The following is a 22,439-nucleotide window of genomic DNA, read 5'->3' on the forward strand; positions in this document are numbered from 1 at the left end:
GGTGTGCTATGCCAGAAGTTGGTAATCCTCTGTGGGGCACGGGCAGGAGCAGCAATATGTGCTCCTGCCCATACACACTGCTGCTGCGGCCCCATTCATAAATGTCTCACTCCGTACTTTGTACTGAGTTTTAAGCGCACAGGTAATGGTGCGCTTTAGGCCTCCTGCACACGACCGTATGGCTTTTTCAGTGTTTTGCGGTCCGTTTTTCACGGATCCGTTGTTCCATTTTTCGTTTCTGTTCCGTTTTTCCGTATGGCATATACAGTATACAGTAATTACATATATAAAATTGTACTGGGCATAACATTTTCAATAGATGGTTCCGCAAAAAACGGAACGGAAACGGAAGACATACGGATGCATTTCCGTATGTGTTCCATTTTTTTGCAGACCCATTGACTTGAATGGAGCCACGGGCTGTGATTTGAGGGCAATAATAGGACATGTTCTATCTTTAAACGGAACAGAAAAATGGAAATACGGAAACGGAATGCATACGGAACACATTCCATTTTTTTTGCGGAACCATTTAAATGAATGTTTCCGTATACGGAACGCAAAAAACGGCCAGTAAACGGGGGGAATAAACGGTCGTGTGCAGGAGGCCTTAGGTAGGAAAAACACAAATAAAAATACAAAATTAATAAATAAAGTATATTGGAAAAAGGTTTTTAGGGCATATTAAAATTTCAGTTTACTTTTGTTCCAGCGCATGTAAACTAAAAAGCTATTTTTCATACATTCTAGATAAAAAAAATAAATATATGCTATTGTTTTGTGTCTATGCAGAGCTACATGTCTCCATGGTAACAGACTACAAAATAAACCCGCAATCACACTCCCTGCCATCTGTCTACTATTTCTTGTTACCTACGTAATGTACTGTATGTTACAGGACAATCAGCAGAATTTTGAATGGGGCTCTGGATGTGACCAGAGTAGAAGACAAGATTTATGAAGATTTTAATGTAAAATTCTGTAGAAAACTGATTGTTCAAAAAGACAAATGGGAAAGTTGCAGGGGAAATGTAGCATTACATGCTGCCAAATAAATGTATCCAGGTCAGCCTAATGGGGCATGTGGAAAGAGGTTTTTGAGTCAAGATTTGTCCTTTTGCGGTTTTACTGCCCTGTGTAAGAACTATTTCAGGAGCTCGCCCTGGTATTTCTACGTGAAATGTCAGGCTGCGGAGGGCTGGTAATAATTTTTCTTTGTTAGTAAATACTTTTCACCTTTTTTGATTTCCTGCAATGAGAAAATCTCATCTATAATAATTCTTTACAAATACAAGCAAATTAGTGAAAGCATTGCAGGAAATGTCATCCCGTCTGGAAATGTCATCACACCCGAGAGTATTGATATGTTACTAACACACTGAGATAAGTGTAATGTTACCCCTAATAACAGACTGTGCAAAGTGGCCCCCTCCGGAAATACACTTATTGACAAAATAAATAACGCACCCTGATATAAATGGCGGATTAATGCAAAACCCAGAATGCCGTCATGTCTCGGGAGATATGGACATGATTAGAGTTGTGTCAAAAACCTACAAAAAATTTGCCATAAAATACCAAAAATATGAAAATCTTGATCAATTGATAGAATAATAAATATTACATAAAATAAGGAAAAGGGGCAGAAAAAGGCGTCATCACTGACCATCATAAACCGCATAGGAGTGTATAAGTATAATCATGGATGCTGATCTATCGGAAAGATGATGAGGGCAATGCAGGGTATAATGAAAAAGCAGGGAGGCACAAACTTTTTGGGTAAATACAAGGGAATGTCGCACTAGAGTGAGGGGTAATCTCGCAGAGGTGCTCCCACTGACAGACAACACCCAGTCTGACAAAGGTAAAACAATAAATAGAAGATAGTGGGGCACGCTCTATTAGTAAAGGGATCTTTATTAAACAAAATCAATTAACAGTATAATATTACAAATATGGCAATAAGATATCAGCACTCACTGGTAATGTTATATAACTTAGTAACGTCATAAAACCTAAAATATAAAAAGCTAAAACATACATGTATATTCAGATCCCATTAATCTAAAAAGACAGCAAAGCGAGGTCTCCAATCCTAAAAATTGATACTAATGGTTATAAACAATAGTCCATCATAAATATTCGATAATAATGTTCGATGGTGATATTCGATAAGAATTCTTCGATGTAAAATACTCAATGCAAAATATATTCGATAAAAATTGCTGAGAATAATAAGAGGTCACAGGTAGGAAATATCGATATCATCCGAATAATCGGAATACATGCCAGTCCTGTCGAATATCAATTCATGGCCAGTTCTCAACACACATTCATTAGATGACCAAAAATTCGGAACACTAATGGAAGTCGATATTATATATGACGACGTTCCACCTGCTCATACAGACAGCGGCGTCCCGCTGTATTTAGCTGAAAAGCGATCGCTTGGTTTTGAATAGGATATGCTCAATCTTACCGGGAGGTCTTTTAGTTAGGCTATAGGTCCTCGACTCGGTCCGTTTTCTATGAAAATGAAGGCTCGGGTCTCAAGGGCTATTTAGTCAGATTTGAATTTGGCGCCAACACGAGCTGCTGGATACACGTGGTCTTATGTTTGAAACCAGACGTCTCTCGTGTAGTGTTAGTTTCTTTGGCAATTCCAATATTCGTATGATGATATCCAAGCCTCCTCAGTTTGGCAATATCCTTATTTCGAGTAGGGGGGGTTAATACCAGACGCGTTTCGGGGTTTTAGAGCGGTGACCCCTTCATCAGTGGTTGACATCCCCCTGTTCATGCCCCACCTTTATAGTGGGCAAAATGTGTGTGAAAATCTGGTCTGGAATACGTTTTTTTGGGATTCAGATCTTTAAATATTAGTATTATCGAATGTTCTTGTATTTCTACATATAAGAAAGATGTTCTCTTTGCTAATCCTACATATTTGATCATATATAAATTAACCATCTTACTATTTTCAAAGAAAGATGGGAGATGCATTTAAAATATAATAAGTATAAAAATAGCTTAAAACATATATATAAAACATAAGAAAACTAGCTGTTTGCAATTGATTAAGTGGAAAACCTATCATATGGTTGCTCACCATCTTCTTCGGGATTATATGGAATAAAAAACGCACCAATATCGCATGCGTTTTCCATGCGATTTCAGTGCAGTTTTTTCTAAAAACTTGTTGAGACTTTGTGGATTTAAAAGAGGGATTAACCTTCATAATCTCATCTACTTTGTAACAGTCTAAAACAATAGTATACATTAAAAGTTTATTACAAATGACGGAATAAGAAAATACTTTTCTCTGTGAGATCTAGCATCAACTTTGTCTATCACATCCCTTTATTTATGTTATCTGTAGACTGACTTCTTAATCGGTTTTGAGTATGCTTTATATTGATTTGGGCTACATAAAAAAAAAAACAGATAGAAGACAATAGCAGGATACACTATAAACCCATACATTAAAGGGGTTATCCCATGACTAATGTAAAAAATGATAACTAGACTCCATATAGTACATGACAATATCTTTGTAACAAACCAGCCCTGCACCTCACATGGATCCAGAGATCTCCCCATTCATTGCTCTGATAGATTTACCTTATATCAATCAGACAGCACAGGAGGAGGAGTGTCCTTGGTGCAGCTCAGGGGCGTGTCCATGTTCTCCCTATCCCAGCTCAGGGGCGTGTCCATGCTCTCCCTATCCCAGCTCAGGAGGCATGTCCATGCTCTCCCTATCCCAGCTCAGGAGGCATGTCCATGCTCTCCCTATCCCAGCTCAGAAGGGAAGGCCATGCTCTCCCTATCCCAGCTCAGGGGGCGTGTCCATGCTCTCCCTATCCCAGCTCAGGGGGCGTGTCCATGCTCTCCCTATGACAACTAAGGTGTCAGTTGAAGGATGAAACTGAGCATGTGCGACCCCCTCAGTGAGCAGGACAAAGGTGGCGCTATATTTCATTGAATAACTCAATGGCTATGCTAAATTTCATGCAATTACAAAAGAATTCATATTCAGGTGCCTGTTTGAAAACTGTAGAATATTTTTTGTGTGACAACCCCTTTAGGAACAACCTTAAATTGACATATCCAGTACATATAATGTCAATAGGGTGGAATTTTTGGACGTGGTTTTACAACGTGATGCGTTTTATGCAAACAGATGTACATATGTGTTAAAATGATGATCCACAAAATATGTGGAGACAGTGGTCAGAGAAATACAGCGAGACCCAGATTCTTGTTGAGACCCTCAGGACACAAAGTCCTGAGCTTCCAAATCCACCTGCTTTCTTTCTGTGTAAGCTGTTTAGATGCATCCCCAGCTCTTAATCCCGTCTTAATCCAATTGATTCCTCTCACCTTTAGGAGTCTTGGATTACAGTTAAGGGCCACTTTAAAGCGCCTGGAAGTCCATTTTAATTCATCAAGGGACTTTTTATCTTTTGCTGCAATCAGTGGCGTAGTTGTAGGGGGTCACAGCGGTCGCAATAAAAAAAATAAAAAATAAATAAAAAGTACTTTTTCGAAAAAAAACATCTGTTTAATTGAAACCCAACGCATCATGTTGTAAAACCACGTCCAAAAATTTCACCCTATTGACATCATATGTATACTGTCAACTTTAATGTTCTGAAGATTGTTCTTAAGTAAAACCAAAAATTCCCGTAGCTGACGTCTGGTATTCTGCCGGATCAAAAACGTGTCATCAAGGTACCGCGCCCAGAAAATGGCGCTGTCCATGATGACATCTCAATCTGACTTCTTGGCCACTTCTTCCTGGAGCTGGCAAAGGAACCCTCGAAAATCGCCACACATTGATATTGATAAATAGGTTCCGAGATCAATCAAATCTGAGGTGACAAGCCATCAAAACCTCATCCATGGCATTTAATAAACATTGCATCAACTTCCAGTATGACATGGCAGCGAGGTGGAAGGCTCTGAGCCTCCATCACTTCTTACCTTTGAGACGATGGCTTAGGATCTGTTCCAGAATGGAGGCAAAGTTTAAAAATTCAGGTGCAGAATCATCAATGGTCTCAAAGCAGGAGCGGTCAATCAGTGTCTTCACGGAAAACCTGCAAGGAAGCCCAGAGAAACCAGTCACTGACTGTTCCCTAACTGTTGGGATATTAATATATTAGTATTTATATAGTGCCATCAGCTTCTGTATTATTTTACATAGCACAATCTCGGAGTAACGCATTGTAATGGTGTGTTCACATCTGCACTGGAAGCCTTGTCAGAGGCCTCCTTCATGGATTCTGCTAAAATAATCTGAACCGCATAACACAGCATACTACAGAATTTTGTCCCGTTAAATGACAGTCACCATTATAGTCAGTAGAGTCTGCGGGCACTGTTACTTCCAGGTCCTGGTTCAACACACAAGAAATGTCTGAACATGCCCGCTCAGCCAATCACTCGCCACTAACCGTGTGTCCAGGATGCTGCTGTACTTTCCTCACCATCTAAAGCTTGTGTGGTCTGCACTCCTTGCATCCTCTCCACCCACATCTGCTGTGTACAACCTCCTCCCCCTCACTGCTGCTATGTCTACCATTGAGAGAAGGGAGGGGGAGAGCAGAGAGATCTAACACGCACTTTGCAGAATGAAAATAATGAGACATCTTTAATGAAGACTATTTAAAAAGTTTATCATTTCAAAAAAGTAAAAAAAAGATGTCAGTGCAAAGGTGTCCATAGCCTTTAAAAGGTCTTTCTGAGTTTAAAAAAGATGGTAAAATGCAGGGAAGGTGTTATAATAATCAAAGGGGTTACAGTCACTGGTTGAAACTCCTTCTGCTCTATTGCTTCCACCCCATTCCTCTCCACCACTGCAACCAAGATGTCATGTTCTTGGCTAGAGCGATGACATCCTGTATATAGCACGAGACAATACGGCATGAGACTGCTGAGGCCAGTGACTGGCTGTAGCAGTCACATGCGGTAAATGGGAATGCCATTGCTGCAGTCAAGCAAACAAAGCCTGACCGGAGGAACAGAATGGCCTTCCAATTGTCTGGCAAGTTTTCCCGAGAGTGGTGGAGCCCAAGAGATGCTGGCCTCAGCCAGTTTCCTTTACTACAAGAAGGATCAGTACCAGAACGTGTTTTAAGAAAATTGTAGCATGTTCCATCGGAGGATACTTCTAGGGAACAATAACTCCATTTATACACCACATGCTGGAGCACTGTATGGCGGCACAGAGTCTACTATGGAGACATGCATGTGTGCCACCATACAGTCTCTGTGCCATATGTGTGAAGCCTACAGCATCCACCTTCTTAGGCTCCCCATAAAATCCACAACCGGGGCAACCGCCAAGCTTGTATGTCCAACTTCTCATTTCTCAGAATGGAGGGATCTACAATCCAGGCTGAAGATAAAGAAGTTCCAGAAGACACAGATTTTTTTTTATCCTCTGCACAAGGCAAAGTGAAGTAAACAAGTTTCCACTTATAAGAATAGCTGTAAATCCCAAGTGCCTCTTTACCTTGACACTGTCCAGGCCATTCAGCAAGAACATCACTATTCAAAGGCTTGTAAAATATCATTCGATGCTGGACAAGGACGTGTGAAAATCTACTACGTAACTGCAGTTGTAAAGAACATGGAAACAACTGGAAACGCGCTAGCCTGATGTATGTGGAGTGCTCTGATCTCATAGCTATGTTCCATCAATCAATCTATCTTCTACTGTATCTATGTATCTATCTATCCTTCTCTCTACTGTCTATTTTATATCTATCTGTCTATCCATGTACATCAGCACAAGCCCAACAACAATTCAATTCCACCTCAAAGTGAGACAACCCAGGGGGCAGCATGGAGAGGATGGGAGTAGTAGTGGACAGGATGAAGGTGGTAGTCACTGTGTTCATTGGGGGTTTCTCTTCACCATACCTCCCTCACTCCTAGGGCTACTGCAGTGCTGAGAGGGTTGCACTTGGGATGATGGAAATAGTAGATCCCCTGGAGCACACCCTGTGCCTCCTGTCTGGTGGAAGGTGGGGTGTCCATGCTTTTAGTGTGCAAATTGATAGGCAGGAGACTGAGATGGAATGGAACAAGTAACTCATGATCATCTTTACTTGGCAGCAAGTTGTATAATACACCCAAACAAGATGGAGGTACCTAGTTCTACAAGTCAGCTTCCCCCAACAATGGTCTAGATGAGCTGGACCAATGTTTCCCAAGTTTCAATGTCCTCTAGATGCAGAAATCAGTTTTTCTTGATATAATCCCTCAAAGAGCAATTTCTCCGCTATGAAATTCCAGCTAAGGGGTGCAGAAATGTCTTAAATCTTCTGCAATTTCTGGCAGTAAGGTGCAGAACTCCAAATCACAAGGTGTAAAAGACGCTAATCTAAGATGGATGCCTAAAGTTTAATCTATGCTATGAGGTCCATAACCCATGTTTTCCTTGCACCTCTCACCTGACTGAACAGTGGTCAGGTCAACTGCATAAATGACTAAGCCTAAGGCTTAGTCCATGCTATGAGGCCCATAACCCATGTCTTCTCCTCACAGGCTATGCCTTGCACTTCACAGACCCATGTTTCCTCCTCACAGACTGTTCCTTGCACTTCTCCTATGACTGGACACTGGTCAAGTCAACTGCATAAATGGCAAGGCCAGGCTGAAAGCCTAAGTTTTACTCCATGTTATGAGACCCATAACCCACAATTCCTCCTTACAGACTACAGACTGGCCAGGAAACACAAGCTCAAAACTAGCTCTGCCCTCCTTCCAGAAGCATCTAAATAGACAAGATAGGGACCTATGCGTTAGGACATAGCAAACATCACAAACCATTAACCATTTATCCAACAGCAGTGTCCTAGTGGGACACCACCAAAGTTCTGGGCAAATCCTTGTCTGTCACTCTTCCAGAATTTCCCATCCATGGTCTATGCGGTTCATGGCTTATTTTCTCCTTACTCTGGATCCACTAGGATATGCTATAAAATTAGTATTAGTGGGGGGGTCCTGCCACTCGTCAGCATAAAGAAGCGGAAGCCCCTTCTATTTTTTTTCTGACCCTCATGACCACCTGTTGTGCTAGACAGCTCCATCCAAGCAAATGATGCACTTCCGTGCATACAGGGTGGTCAGGAGCGCTGCTGTGCAGGGAATAATGGACCTGAAGGACCTGCACACTAAAATCTGAGGATCGGAGGAATCCCCACAGTGAAACACCCACTAATCAACAAATTATGTCATATTCTACATACATGATAGTAGGAAAACCTATTTAAAGGGGTTATCCAATGACTAATAAAAATCAGACATCCATATAGAACAGGACAATCTCTTTCTAACAAAGCTAGAACCAGCCCTGGACCTCCCATGGATCCAGACATCTCCCCATTCATTGCTCTGCTAGATTTATATCAAGTTGAGAGCTCAAGGGGGGGGGGGGGGTCTATTCTGCTGCAGCTCAGCTCTCCCTATCACAGCTCAGGAGGCGTGTCTCAGCTCTCCCTATCACAGCTCAGGGGGCGTGTTTATGCTCTCCCTATGACGGCTCAAGAGGCAGTTGAAGGATGAAACTGAGCATGTGCGGCCATCTCAGTGAGCACGACAAAGAAATAAGGAAAAAAACAAAGCATATGGCGCTATACTGATATATTTTATTGAATAACTCAGTGGCTATGCTAAATTTTTTGTTACATGCAATTACAAAAGTATTCAGATCCAGTTGCTGGTTTGAAAACTGTACAATATTTTTTGTGGGCCAACCCCTTTAAGTTTAGCTATGGGGCCCTGAGTTATGCAATAAAATGTATCTGTATAGCTCCACCTGCTGTTTGTATTTCCTTATTTCTTGTCCAGAGTAACTGGACCAAAGAATAAGGAGATCTCTGGACCCAAGTGAGGTACAGAGCTGGTTAGAAAGAGATCGTCATGTACTATATGATGTCTGATTTTAAGTTTCTACATTAATTATGGCATAACCCCTTCAAGAGGAAGACATTTGAATAAAAAAAAAAGTCACACTCTGCCTCACCCTCTTTAGCCGACTAATATTTCGGAAAAAGAGAACAGGTGCTTCATAAATTTGGCGGCTCACTCTTACAACCGTATTTCTCAAACTATTTTACTTTAGACAACTGGCATAAATAGGCTGAGGAATCTCATGCTTCTCTTCACACAGTGTATAACAAAACTCGCTGCCTGCAGCCAACACTAGGGGGAGCTCAGTGTGAAGGAATTTATACAGTTACTATTGAGATTAATGAAAGCTGCACAATTTCTATGCAGTGAGCTCCCCCTAGTGAAAGCTGATGGAAAAGGCAATGAATCTATATGCAGTGGATCTACAATACGTGGTTGTTAACTACAACAGACATGTCAGCAGTGCTAACCGGTCCTGTTTAACAATAGCCATATTGGTAAACCAGACGTTGGAGACCCATGATAGATGTATTATGATTGGGCGCTACTACATGAAGGATATTTCAAATCTAATGATCGTGTGGGCTCTGCTCAATGTCTCCACAAGATCGGCTTTATAACACCTCTAGACTCCTGCTGCAACTGTCGGGATCGGAGCTAGCACTGATCCTAGCATTAGGACTTGTTGGATGCCATGGTCAATAATAACTTCAGAATCGAAGGTATCTGACACAGGGAGGGGGCCATCAGCAGCCTATGATGTGGTTGTGGGATAGTGATGTCATACCATGTCAGCCAAGGGTCTAACAAGGGCCTCCAGGGCTCAGTACCTGCCAATTAGGTCATACCAGAGGCACGATCTAATACGCTGTCAGAACCAAGAATGGAACCGAACCCGCTGTCGTACAGAACCCTAGTCCTGTGCCATGGCTACGTTACTTCTTGCTTGCCTCAATCATTGGCCTATTATTTCATGTAACGACCAAAAACCGTCTTACTATGCGTCTAGTCTCCAGTGCTGGGATACAAGGCACATTATGCTTACTTAAAGGGGTTGGCCACTTTCCGGCTACTGTTGCCTATAGTGTATGTAAGATGACTACATGACACTTATTAGTATAGCCTTTGTTCATTTTCGGAGCCATTTTCTATTTTTCATAAGCCGTGTCCCCTTGTTGGGCAATTCTTCTATGCTGTCCACATGGAGGTCCTGTCCATAAGATGGCTGCCGATGGAGGGTCATGTGACCAGGCAAAAAAAACTCCAGACACATAACTCAGCCTTTCCCGCTCAAATACACCACACCTGCCATCTGCACTTGCAATGTTGAGAGTTTTGTGCAGGTGCGGTGTATTTGAATGGAGGAGAATGAGTGATTGGTCTGGTCACATGACCCTCCATCAGCAGCCATTTTATGGACAGGACCTCTATGCGGACAACACAAAAGTCTTGGCCGTCTATGGAATATAGCAAATGGTGCAGAATATCAACGAAGACTATATCAGTAAGTGCCATATAGTCCTCTTTCAAACACATTGAGCCAGAAAGTGGTCAACCCCTTTAATTGCAGAAAAGCGGTTTCACAAGTAGAAATAGGTTTTCATTTATAAACGCCCCTCCATCAGCTTCTAAAATCCGTTTACTATTGACCAGAGTGAAGTCTACGAGATCCCCTCCGACCATGGTCCTGCATTACATAGGATAACGTAGCCTTCCTCGACGTCTGTCCTGCTCACTGATGACATTATCAATGTGTCCTGTGGCGTTTCCTCCCTAAGCTCACGGTTCCCATCTCGCCAAACACTTATTGTTCCGGTGCGGTCAATTCCCGCCTGAAGGCGCCTCGTGAGACACGCTCTGATGCTCAGTCTTGCATTTGGCTATAATTAAAAGGCGCTATCTGTAGACCGATATTACAGCTTCTTATTTAAATGGGAAATGGTCTGTGGGTCTAATGTTAGGTAATTTAAAGAAAATTGTCAGCGCCAATTAATTGTAAGCGGCGCTCTTGGCTACGCTGTCACAAATTATACAAAGGACTAATTAAAAGGTGCCGTTCCACGAAAAATTTTCTGCAGTTTTCAAACCAGCGCCTGGATCTGAATACTTCTGTAATTGTATGTACTGTAATTTAAAAAAAAGTAGTATAGCCAGTGAATTATTCAATATAATGTATCTGTATAGCGCCATCTGCTGTTTATTCTTTTCCCTATTTCTCAGTCCACCTCAGTATAAAATTGCTGAGGTGTGTCACGAACCACCGGGTGTGAAACCACTGAGCCACGTGTCCTACCTCCTCTAAGAGTGTTGTCTAAGCGAATCCCTCGATCTTCACAGTACCTCGATCTTCACTCCGGGAGTGTAAGCGTTCTCCATGTGCTACTGAAACTACCCAACCCATACGACATGATCTATTTTTTTCCAGAGCCGCGGACCGGAAGTTCGGGGCCGCGCTCCGGAAATGCGGGTTGCGGACAGCACACTGTGTGAGCTTCTGTGAGCCTTCGGTCCATGCCTCCGCACCACAAAAGATAGACCATGTCCTATCTTTTGCAGATCGCGGACGCATTCAAGTCAATGGGTCCGCACCCCGATAAAGGATTAAAATGGCAACTAGACGTCACAGCGGACAGTCCTCCATTAATGCCCTTTATTAGACAGAAGAAAGAGCAGCCTTGTAAGACTTGCTCCTGTTCTAGCAGTCTTGGACATGTTTTATTACATGACTGGACGAAACGTCCCAGCTAATAAAATCTGACTGGCGTGGATCTGGCTCCCAATCGTTATTTTTGGATTTTCATGACAAGACCTTATTTAGATTTTCATGATAAGACCTTATTAATAAAATTGTATGAGTAGCCAGCCAATAACCAGCAAAAAGGAAACCCCCAAATTTCTCTTTAACTTTCTAATTTCAGGTACATAAAGTGTCGACGTATTGAATGGAGATTGTGCTTCCATACGATATTACTGAAACTCCACGCTGCTTCCACAAGGTGGTAGGTTATCACGAACCACAGCGTTAATGGAGAGGAAAATCATTGTGGGTTACTTTCCTAAACACGTCTAATAGCTGTAAGACCTTTATCCATCACTTTACTCCATCCCGGCCTAAAATGGATCTTCTATCCAAAGCAGAATCAATATGGTTCACGCTGAAGTCTTCTTCAGGATCCATCATGTTGAATGTCAGGTTCGGAGACCTAAGACGAAGTGTCTGACTACAAACGTAGGTTTGTTAGCAGGTCTACTGTCTTTTTATGTGGCAATGCAGCCTTTGGTATCCAGGCCATGATGTTTCTTCAGCTTCCGCACCACCTAGATCTATACCACCGGTGGTCAGGCTGAGCTTTGGAAATGACCACTCTTACGGGGTGCGGGAAGGGGTGTCACCCGGGGGAGGACGCTGCTGTAGATGCAAGAATGAGGACTAACTTATCTGGGCTGGAAACTGGAAGTCTACAAGCTATCTTAACTTTGAAAAGGTCAGAAATACATCAAAGTGTCCTGGGTCATCTAGAATGATGACAAAGAACTGAGCTTGCTATTCTCATGGGATGTCTAGAAAAATTACAATCTAAAGAAGACTGGTCATATCAAATTATTCAGGATTCTGGGAAAGACGGGTGACAATCCCCTGATATGTATGCACTGTGGCCATGTTGGGTACCACAATTTCCTAAGAAACTAATGTACCTATAAGTGTATGGCCACATGGTCAGGTTTCTTGATGCGGTTTTGGAAGCCAAAATCAGGAGTGGATCATAAATGGAGAGAAAGTATAAAGGATGGATACCACTTCTCCTCTTTTTTGAAGTCACTCCTGGTTTTGGCTTCCAAAAGTGCATCAAGTGGTCGCACCAATAAATATTGGTACTGAGTAGAGATGAGCGAGCCCGAACTTTATGGGGTTTGTGGTTCGGGTGGGTTAGGAATTCCATTATAGGTTCCGTTATAACAGAATATAATGGCATTCGTAGACGGAATGCAAAATGGAAGCCTTTAAGAGGTATTCCATTTTGATCCGTCATAATATAAGTCTATGGCCAAGGTTAACAGATCCGTCTGGTTTCCATTATGAGGGACACAAATCAAAGTCCTGTTCCGTCCTGCATAACGGAAACCAGACGGATCCATTATGCTTGGCCATAGATTTCTATTATGACGGATCAAAACGGAATACCTCTTAAAGGCTTCCATTTTGCATTCCGTCTATGAATTCCATTATATTCTGTTATGATGGAACCTATAACGGAATTCCTAACCCAGCCGAACAATGAATGGTAAAGTTTGGGTTCGCTCATCCCTACCAAACGAGGCCTCAATTAAGTCGCCGGCTACAAGAAATTCTGCAAGTCAAGATTTATGATAACTTCACTTACAGGCACAGAGTATGTCCTTCGAAAAGGCCAACATTTTTGCGCAGGTCTTTGTATGAAAGGGTGCCAAAACCTTTGCATGGGACTTTATATAAACTGTAATGCGCCATCATATCTCCTGTTGCCTCTTCTGCTCATGATAAGATGAGTTCTCCACTCTTTCGCTCTTCACTGTGAACAGTTCTTGCTAACAGAAACCTCTTTTCCAAAATTTCCGACATAAAATTTGCCTTTTTTTTTGCACCCTGCTATTTGCAGAAAACACAAAGAAAAAATAATGGAGTTCATTTTAGCAATCTCCTAATACTGGCAGAGTACAGAAAGCTCCCGCAAGTCATCCATCTCCGGGTACATAGACGATGTTACAGCACACGAAGCAATTGCAGATGGCACTGATAGCAGAACAATGGCGTTTGCTCCGCTAGCAACAATAGCGCTGATTACTTCTCTCAGGAGTTGCGTTGGAAACGGCTCCGACACAATCAGCGCCTCGTTGTTCTGTGAGATTATTAAGATTAAGGTGCAACATCGTGAGAAAAGTCAGGAGTTCAAAAAATAATATCCCGTTCAATGTTCTTCCCTATCTCCATGCAAATGAGGCTGAAGGCACTACGGTACATCAGCCAGAACCAAGCAGTCAGACGAGATCCAGCAGGTAGTTACAGCAATGCCCTTCTCCTCTCTACTGGTAAAACGTGTGCTCTCCACTCTTCTTTTCCAGTTGTCACAGCGGGCTCCCATTTACCCAGTGTGGACAGCAGCCTAACGACGTTCCCAGCAGAAACACTTCCTACTACCATAATATACAGTACAGGCTTCTCCCTCACTTCTTCAGTAGTCACAGCAGTCCCCTGATTCGTCTAGTAATCAAAGCAGCTACCTCTCCACAGCAGATCCCTCTTCTTCCCCAGTAGTCACAGCATTTACCTCTTCCACTAATGATCACAGCAGTCCATAAACCCCTTCCCCAGGACAGTCACAGCAAATCGCCCTTCTTCCCCAGTAGTCCAAGAATTTATCCCTTCCACTAATGATCACAGCAGTCCACAAACCCTTTCCCCAGGACAGTCACAGCAGATCCTTCTTCTTTCCCAGTAGTCACAGCATTTACCTCTTCAATGATCACAGCAGTTTACAAACCCCTTCCCAAGGACAGCCACAGCAAATCGCTCTTCTTCCCCAGTAGTCCAATAATTTATCCCTTCCACTAATGATCACAGCAGTTTACGAACCCCTTCCCCAGGACAGTCACAGCAGATTGCCCTTCTTCCCCAGTAGTTCCAGATTTTATCCCTTCAACTAATGATCACAACAGTCCCCAAACTCCTTCCTCAGGAAAGTCACAGCAGATCCCTCTTCTTACCAACTAGTCACAGCATTTACCTCTTCCACTAATGATCAAGGAAGTCCACAAACTCCTTCCCCAGGACAGTCACAGCAGATCCTCCTTCTTCCCCAGCAGTCACAGCATTTACCCCTTCCAACAGCGGTCCCCAAACTCCTTCCCCGGGATAGTCACAGCAGATCCTCCTTCTTCCCCAGCAGTCACAGCATTTACCCCTTCCAACAGCGGTCCCAAACTCCTTCCCCGGGACAGTCATAGCAGAACCTCCTTCTTCCCTAGTAGTCCCAAAATGTACCTCTTTCACTAATGACCACAGCAGTCCACAAACTCCTTCCACAGGAATGTCACAGCAGATCCTCCTTCTTCCCCAGTAGTCACAGCATTTACCTCTTTCACAGCTGACCCCCAGCCCCTTCCCCACACAGTTGCAGCAGGAGCAATCAGTGGCCCTGAAGTGACTGGAGCTGAAGGTAATAAAGCAAAACCTGGTCACCAGGACCAATTTTCTAGTTGTCTCCAGTCTTGGTGACCAGTGTTGTGAAGACGGCAATGATTGCTTAAAATGTCTAAGAAAAGACAAGGCAATCTGGGAGACATGGACTCCTACAGTACGGATTGTCGTCACTGAAGCTGGCCATACACGTTCAATATTCATTGGACAAATGCCCGTTCAGCCGGCAGCTGTTCTGAACTACCCATACGCATGCACAGTTTGACTGAGGATGCATGTGTTCTCAATGGGGACAAAGGAATTACCAGTTGCCAGTTACCTGTGCCGGCGGTTTATCCCCCTTGAGAACAAAGGAATGGGCATGTTGAACTTTAACATGCCCAATCCATGTTTCCCTCTCACCTATGCCAAATGACTGTTGGCCAAAGACTTTGTGCACATACGTCTAATGTTTATGGCCACCTAAACCATAGATTCGCCTAATTCAATTACCGGTAATTCATAAATTAGCCGAACCTTACGCCAGCACAGGGGTTAATCTAAAAAGCCAGTCTTAGTAAATCACCCCCAATGAGTCCTGCTCCCACAGGTTGATGATGACCGCTCCCCACTTGCCCATTTTCTGCCGTAACATCAAAATCTGATTTACCGCGGTGCCACAAAATTTTTGTGCCATCTGTGCAATGACGTCACCAATTTCATTTCATGTTCCTCTGTAAAGTTACTAGAAATTGTATTCGACCGTTATGGGAGGTCTGAGCAAGACCACCGGGGGTGCTGCTGCAACGGCCATATTCAGTGTCACTCAGCTTTCCCAGGTGCAGGTCAGCACAGAGACATGAGTCGGCAAAGCAGAGTCCTCTGCCCACGACGAGCTGCTGGATTTGGATGGTCTTAGTTGCCTATTTGGACATATAAATAGCACATTTTTGCTGTAGGAGCCGGTGACTGAGCTGCACGATCCCCTAGGAGCCCAAAAATCTGCTCCAAAAACAAGATGATTCACATCTCCCTGGCTCACCCTTCACGAGGAAGTGTTTTCTGGAGATAGGCAGGAGGCCAAGGACTCCGCTGCAGCACATTAGCGAGATGGGAGAACGTAAGCACCATCTGTACCCACTAGTCAACCATCCAGGGGGTCCCAGGGGCTTGGCGCTCTGACAGCGGCAGGTGTCCATTTTTAAAGGAATATTGCAACCTGGAGGCTGGGGGATAGGCCGGAAATGTTTCTTCGCTGCTTTTCTAGATGGATGTATACAGCAAAATGTATAAATAAGTGGTGATGTCATCAAAAACACTGCGTTCATGGAGAAATTCGCCTGTCAGCTCGATCAACCCCTTTAAATCAGGCATACTGGCTGGTAGGGACGATCCTGCTGATTGAAACGTGAAAATTGGTTGTGGCGTTCTCAAGAAAAATAAAGACTTATTCTTTATGCAAATGAGGGCCTCACTCCACTAAGTCGACCAAGGGGTTGAAGACTACTGTCTTGTTAAGGCGTTAGTCACCGCCAATACACCTTTTTATGGCGGCCTAGTTTAAGCGCTGCATGGGTCTCCCATGGCTGCCGTTTAGCCCGTTAAATGCCGCTGACGATAGCATCCGTGGCAGCTAAGTGGTTTAGATCCCTCTGTCTCCCATCAGCACCCCGAATGAGATGGCGGGTGGCGATGTCCTGGGGCTGCCTGTCTGCAGTATATTTGTATGAGGCTGCTCCTTTCTTGACTGCCAGTATACCCCCCCCCCTATAATATATATACGTCTTAACGAGGCATATGAAGAGATTGCCGTGTTATGGAACATCCCTTTAAATGCCCATTTATGATTTGAGGGCATCTATAAAATCGTGCCCCTTTTTGCAGACTGGCTGTGCAGGGGGTGGCAGCATGTCCAGATTCACTCGAATGGAGAGTGTGCAGGGAAAAACAGTGCAGGGGCCACGGCACTAAATCACTGCTGAGGACTTTTCATTTATAGGATCTGTTGGGTTCCCAGAGGTCAGAACCCAATCGATCATAGTCATGGCATATCCTGGCAAGTAGGAACGCGGATGGGAAAAATACTCTAAGGCATTATTTGGGAATTGCTATTTATGCAATTTCTATTTTTCGCAATTTAAGGAAAGCCAGATTTTTTTTTAAGCCCAGTATTACCGTATATTTCTCCTGGGGGGAGGGGAGGACGGTGGAGTCTTCAGGAAGACAGTTCTTATCATCCTTATGAATAAAGATGCGAGGGATGGGGAGGCAGCATTTGCAGGGAACTCTGCTTGGTAATTCACTTCTCAGCCGTCAACCTTCAGAATATAATAGAATCAGAAAACAGGAAGGAGAAGGGCTCGGTAAGAAAACGTCAGCCTACTGGCACCACGACCAGAGATGGAAGACGCGGTAATACGTCTGATTAGGACATTCAGCGAGCAGTGTCCGATATCACACCGCCTGTCATGGAAAATGCTGCACACAAACAGGTGATATCTGGATTAAAATATGTCTAAAACATAGAAGACAAATACGCAACCAAGTAAAAACACAAAAGGCCAAGTGAAGTCTACTGCGAGGCAACGCGAATGGTCCAAAAGGTATTTAAAGAGGACCCCTCTCCTGTCTGTTTTAGTAACTACTTGCATTCCCCATGTAATAACACAAGTCTGGAGCATCTATTCTCATGGCTCTATGATGTGCCATTCCTCTATTCTTCCTGCTAGAAGTTATGAATGAATTGACAGTGAAGGTCCAGCTGGGTGTTACCAGTTGGGAGTGTCCCTGCGCAGTCTGACACTGGCAGCACTGATTGGATAGTGTCAGACTGTGCAGGAACACCCCCAACTGGTAACACCCAGCAGAACCTTTATTCATAAACTTCTAGAAGGAATAAGGGATTGCACAACACAGACATAAGAATAGATGCTCCAGAATTGTTATTACATGGGGAAGGCAAGTAGTTACTAAACCAGACACGTCAGGAGAGGGGACGGGTGCTCTTTAATTCCTTACTGGGGTTTGGGCATTGCTGAGAAAAACTATGTTTTAATATATGCAAATGAGCCAATGGGAGCAATTGGGGCGTTACCATTACACCTAGAGGCTCTGCTCTCTCTGCAACTGCAGCACCCTCTGCACTTTGATTGACAGGACCAGGCAGGGAAAACATCATCACACCTGGTCCTGACTTCTCCTAAAGTCACAGTGCAGAGGGTGCGGCAGTTCAGAGAGAGCAGAGCCTCTAGGTGTAATCGCAACAGCCCTAAGGCTGGGTTCAGACCTGAGCGTTTTACAGCGCGTACGATCGCGCTGTAAAACGCCCGACGCACCAAGAAGTACATGAGCTTCTTTGGGGCGTCTTGTCGCGCGCTCCCGTACATAGACTTCAGCGGGAATGCGCGACAATGGGCGTTCGCTTGTTCCGGAGCCGCGTATGTCAGAGGCTCGGAGAATCTTGCATACAGAGTGCTCCATCGCGAACGCTCAGGTCTGAACCCAGCGTGAAGGTTCTTTTTCATATATTGAAACATCATTATTCTCAGCAATACGGGCACATATGAACATGGGACCAACACAGATGCCTTCAGCTGCCAAGCGCACATGTAACAGGTCAGCCAGTGTCATAGGTACAAAACTGCTGACAGATGCCCTTTAAGCTGCACAAATGGTTAATATGTATGATAATATACAGGTCCTTCTAAAAAAATTAGCATATTGTGATAAAGTTCATTATTTTCTGTAATGTACTGATAAACATTAGACTTTCATATATTTTAGATTCATTACACACCAACTGAAGTAGTTCAAGCCTTTTATTGTTTTAATGTTGATGATTTTGGCATACAGCTCATGAAAACCCAAGATTCCCATCTAAAAAAATTTGCATATCATGAAAAGGTTCTCTAAACGAGCTATTAACCTAATCATCTGAATCAACTAATTAACTCTAAACACTTGCAAAAGATTCCTGAGGCTTTTAAAAACTCCCAGCCTGGTTCATTACTCAAAACCGCAATCATGGGTAAGACTGCCGACCTGACTGCTGTCCAGAAGGCCATCATTGACACCCTCAAGCAAGAGGGTAAGACACAGAAATAAATTTCTGAACGAATAGGCTGTTCCCAGAGTGCTGTATCAAGGCACCTCAGTGGGAAGTCTGTGGGAAGGAAAAAGTGTGGCAGAAAACGCTGCACAACGAGAAGAGGTGACCGGACCCTGAGGAAGATTGTGGAGAAGGACCGATTCCAGACCTTGGGGGACCTGCGGAAGCAGTGGACTGAGTCTGGAGTAGAAACATCCAGAGCCACCGTGTACAGGCGTGTGCAGGAAATGGGCTACAGGTGCCGCATTCCCCAGAAACAGCGGCAGAAGCGCCTGACCTGGGCTACAGAGAAGCAGCACTGGACTGTTGCTCAGTGGTCCAAAGTACTTTTTTCGGATGAAGGCAAATTTTGCATGTCATTCGGAAATCAAGGTGCCAGAGTCTGGAGGAAGACTGGGGAGAGGGAAATGCCAAAATGCCTGAAGTCCAGTGTCAAGTACCCACAGTCAGGGATGGTCTGGGGTGCCATGTCAGCTGCTGGTGTTGGTCCACTGTGTTTTATCAAAGGCAGGGTCAATGCAGCTAGCTATCAGGAGATTTTGGAGCACTTCATGCTTCCATCTGCTGAAAAGCTTTATGGAGATGAAGATTTCCTTTTTCAGCACGACCTGGCACCTGCTCACAGTGCCAAAACCACTGGCAAATGGTTTACTGACCATGGTATTACTGTGCTCAATTGGCCTGCCAACTCTCCTGACCTGAACCCCATAGAGAATCTGTGGGATATTGGGAAGAGAAAGTTGAGAGACGCAAGACCCAACACTCTGGATGAGCTTAAGGCCGCTATCGAAGCCTCCTGGGCCTCCATAACACCTCAGCAGTGCCACAGGCTGATTGCCTCCATGCCACGCCGCATTGAAGCAGTCATTTCTGCAAAAGGATTCCCGACCAAGTATTGAGTGCAGAACTGAACATAATTATTTGAAGGTTGACTTTTTTTGTATTAAAAACACTTTTCTTTTATTGGTCGATTGAAATATGCTAATTTTTTTAGATAGGAAATTTGGGTTTTCATGAGCTGTATGCCAAAATCATCAATATTAAAACAATAAAAGGCTTGAACTACTTCAGTTGGTGTGTAATGAATCTAAAATATATGAAAGTCTAATGTTTATCAGTACATTACAGAAAATAATGAACTTTATCACAATATGCTAATTTTTTTTAGAAGGACCTGTATATGTACTGGGTATGAGCATGATGTTACCGGTCAGGCTCCGTTCACATCGGCAGTTTAGAGTCCATTAGGGGCCTGTATCGTCTATCAAAAAGCAAAAATGCCCAAAAATTGCAAAATGGTCAGAATTAGTGTTACTGTGATTAGATAAGGCTACTTTCACACTTGCGGCAGTGTGATCCGGCGGGCAGTTCTGTCACCGGAACTGCCCGCCGGATCCGCCGATTTGGATGTGACTGAAAGCATTTGTGAGACGGATCGGGATGCGGATCAGTCTCACAAATGCATTGCAAGAACGGATCCGTCTCTCCGCTTGTCATGCGGACCGACGGATCCGTCTTGTATTTTTTTTTTCACATTTTTACCGATCTGCGCATGCGCAGGCCAGAAGGACAGATCCGGCACTAATACATTCCTGAGGGTAAAAATGCCGGCATTCAGGCAAGTCTTCCGTTTTTTTCGCCGGAGATAAAACCGTAGCATGCTGCTATTTTCTCTTTTGTCTGATCCGTCAAAACGACTGAACTGAACGGATTGCTCTCCATTCAGAATGCATGGGGATATGCCTGATCAGGTCTTTTCCGGTATAGAACCCCTGTGACGGAACTCTATGCCGGAAAAGAAAAACGCAAGTGTGAAAGTACCCTTAGCAAGTTGAAGATGAAATGATCTGCAAAAGGCACAAGGTTAAAGATGAGACACACTTTTCAACATTTCAAGCAATATCAGTGTATTATTTTGTTTTTTTCCAATTTATTTATTTTTCCTTTTATTTAAACAATAATATTTCCATACAAAGTAAAACATCAAAATTATTATTTCTATTTTCTTAAACCAACCCCCCCCCCTTCGCCGATTCCCCCCCAAACTCCTACCCCCTTGCGATGCGTCTCCCATCCCCCCTGTCAAAAAAAGACGGAATGGGGATAGTGAGGAGGTTGAGGGAGGAAAATTTAAAAATTCCATTCTCCCGATACCTTAAACCATATACCCTCAGAGTTTCTTTGTTTATATAAAATATTTTCATATCTTTTAATCTTGTAAGATATAACCATGTATTTATACTTGGAGTATTGGATAATAACAAAGCCCGTGCAATCAAGAGCCTCGATGTATTTATGACACCCACTCAAAATCCAAGACTACACCGTAAATGGAATCGCCACTTTCAGTTTTTGGGCAATATAATTGTGAATTGCCCCCCCCCCCCCCCCCCCCCAATATTCTTTTAGTTCTATACAAGTCCAGAACATATGTAAATGATCGGCCTCAGGTGAATCACACCGTGGACAGTTAGGCCCCTTTCACACGGGCGAGTATTCCGCTCGGATGCGATGCGTGAGTTGAACGCATTGCACCCGCACTGAATCCGGACCCATTCATTTCTATGGGGCTGTGCACACGAGCGGTGATTTTAACGCATCACTTGTGCGTTGCGTGAAAATCGCAGCATGCTCCTCTTTGTACGTTTTTCACTTAACGCAGGCACCATAGAAATGAATAGGGTTGCGTGAAAATTGCAAGCATCCGCAAGCAAGTGCGGATACGGTGCGATTTTCACGCACGGTTGCTAGGAGACGATCGGGATGGAGACCCGATCATTATTATTTTCCCTTATAACATGGTTAAAAGGGAAAATAATAGCATTCTGAATACAGAATGCATAGTAAAATAGCGCTGGAAGGGTTAATTTAAAAATAAAATAAAAATTTAACTCACCTTAATCCACTTGATCGCGAAGCCGGCATTTCCTTCTGTCTTCATCCTAGCTGTGTGTAGCAACAGGACCTGTGGTGACGTCACTCCGGTCATCACATGATCCATCACCATGGTAAAAGATCATGTGATGGATCATGTGATGACCGGAGTGACGTCACCACAGGTCCTGTTGCTGCACAGAGCTAAGATCAAGACAGAAGGAGATGCCGGGCTTCGCGATCAAGTGGATTAAGGTGAGTTAAAAAAATTATTTATTTATTTTTAACCCCTCCAGCACAATTTTACTATGCATTCTGTATTAAGAATGCTATTTTTTTCCCTTATAACCATGTTATAAGGGAAAATAATACAATCTA

At 43.5% G+C, this 22,439-nt stretch overlaps 1 protein-coding gene across 2 annotated transcripts in view; it reads right to left on the reverse strand.

Moving 5' to 3' along the window:
* The window catches only part of RUNDC3B (RUN domain containing 3B), a 164,598-nt gene that overhangs the window by 116,688 nt on the left and 25,471 nt on the right, over positions 1-22,439 (reverse strand). For both annotated transcript variants that reach the window (XM_044295043.1, XM_044295044.1), the window contains exon 2: positions 4,987-5,102. In XM_044295043.1, the coding sequence (XP_044150978.1) occupies positions 4,987-5,102 (116 nt within the window). The remainder of the gene's footprint in view (positions 1-4,986; positions 5,103-22,439) is intronic.

This window comes from Bufo gargarizans, chromosome 5 (assembly GCF_014858855.1).
Source record: "Bufo gargarizans isolate SCDJY-AF-19 chromosome 5, ASM1485885v1, whole genome shotgun sequence".
Taxonomy (NCBI): domain Eukaryota; kingdom Metazoa; phylum Chordata; class Amphibia; order Anura; family Bufonidae; genus Bufo; species Bufo gargarizans.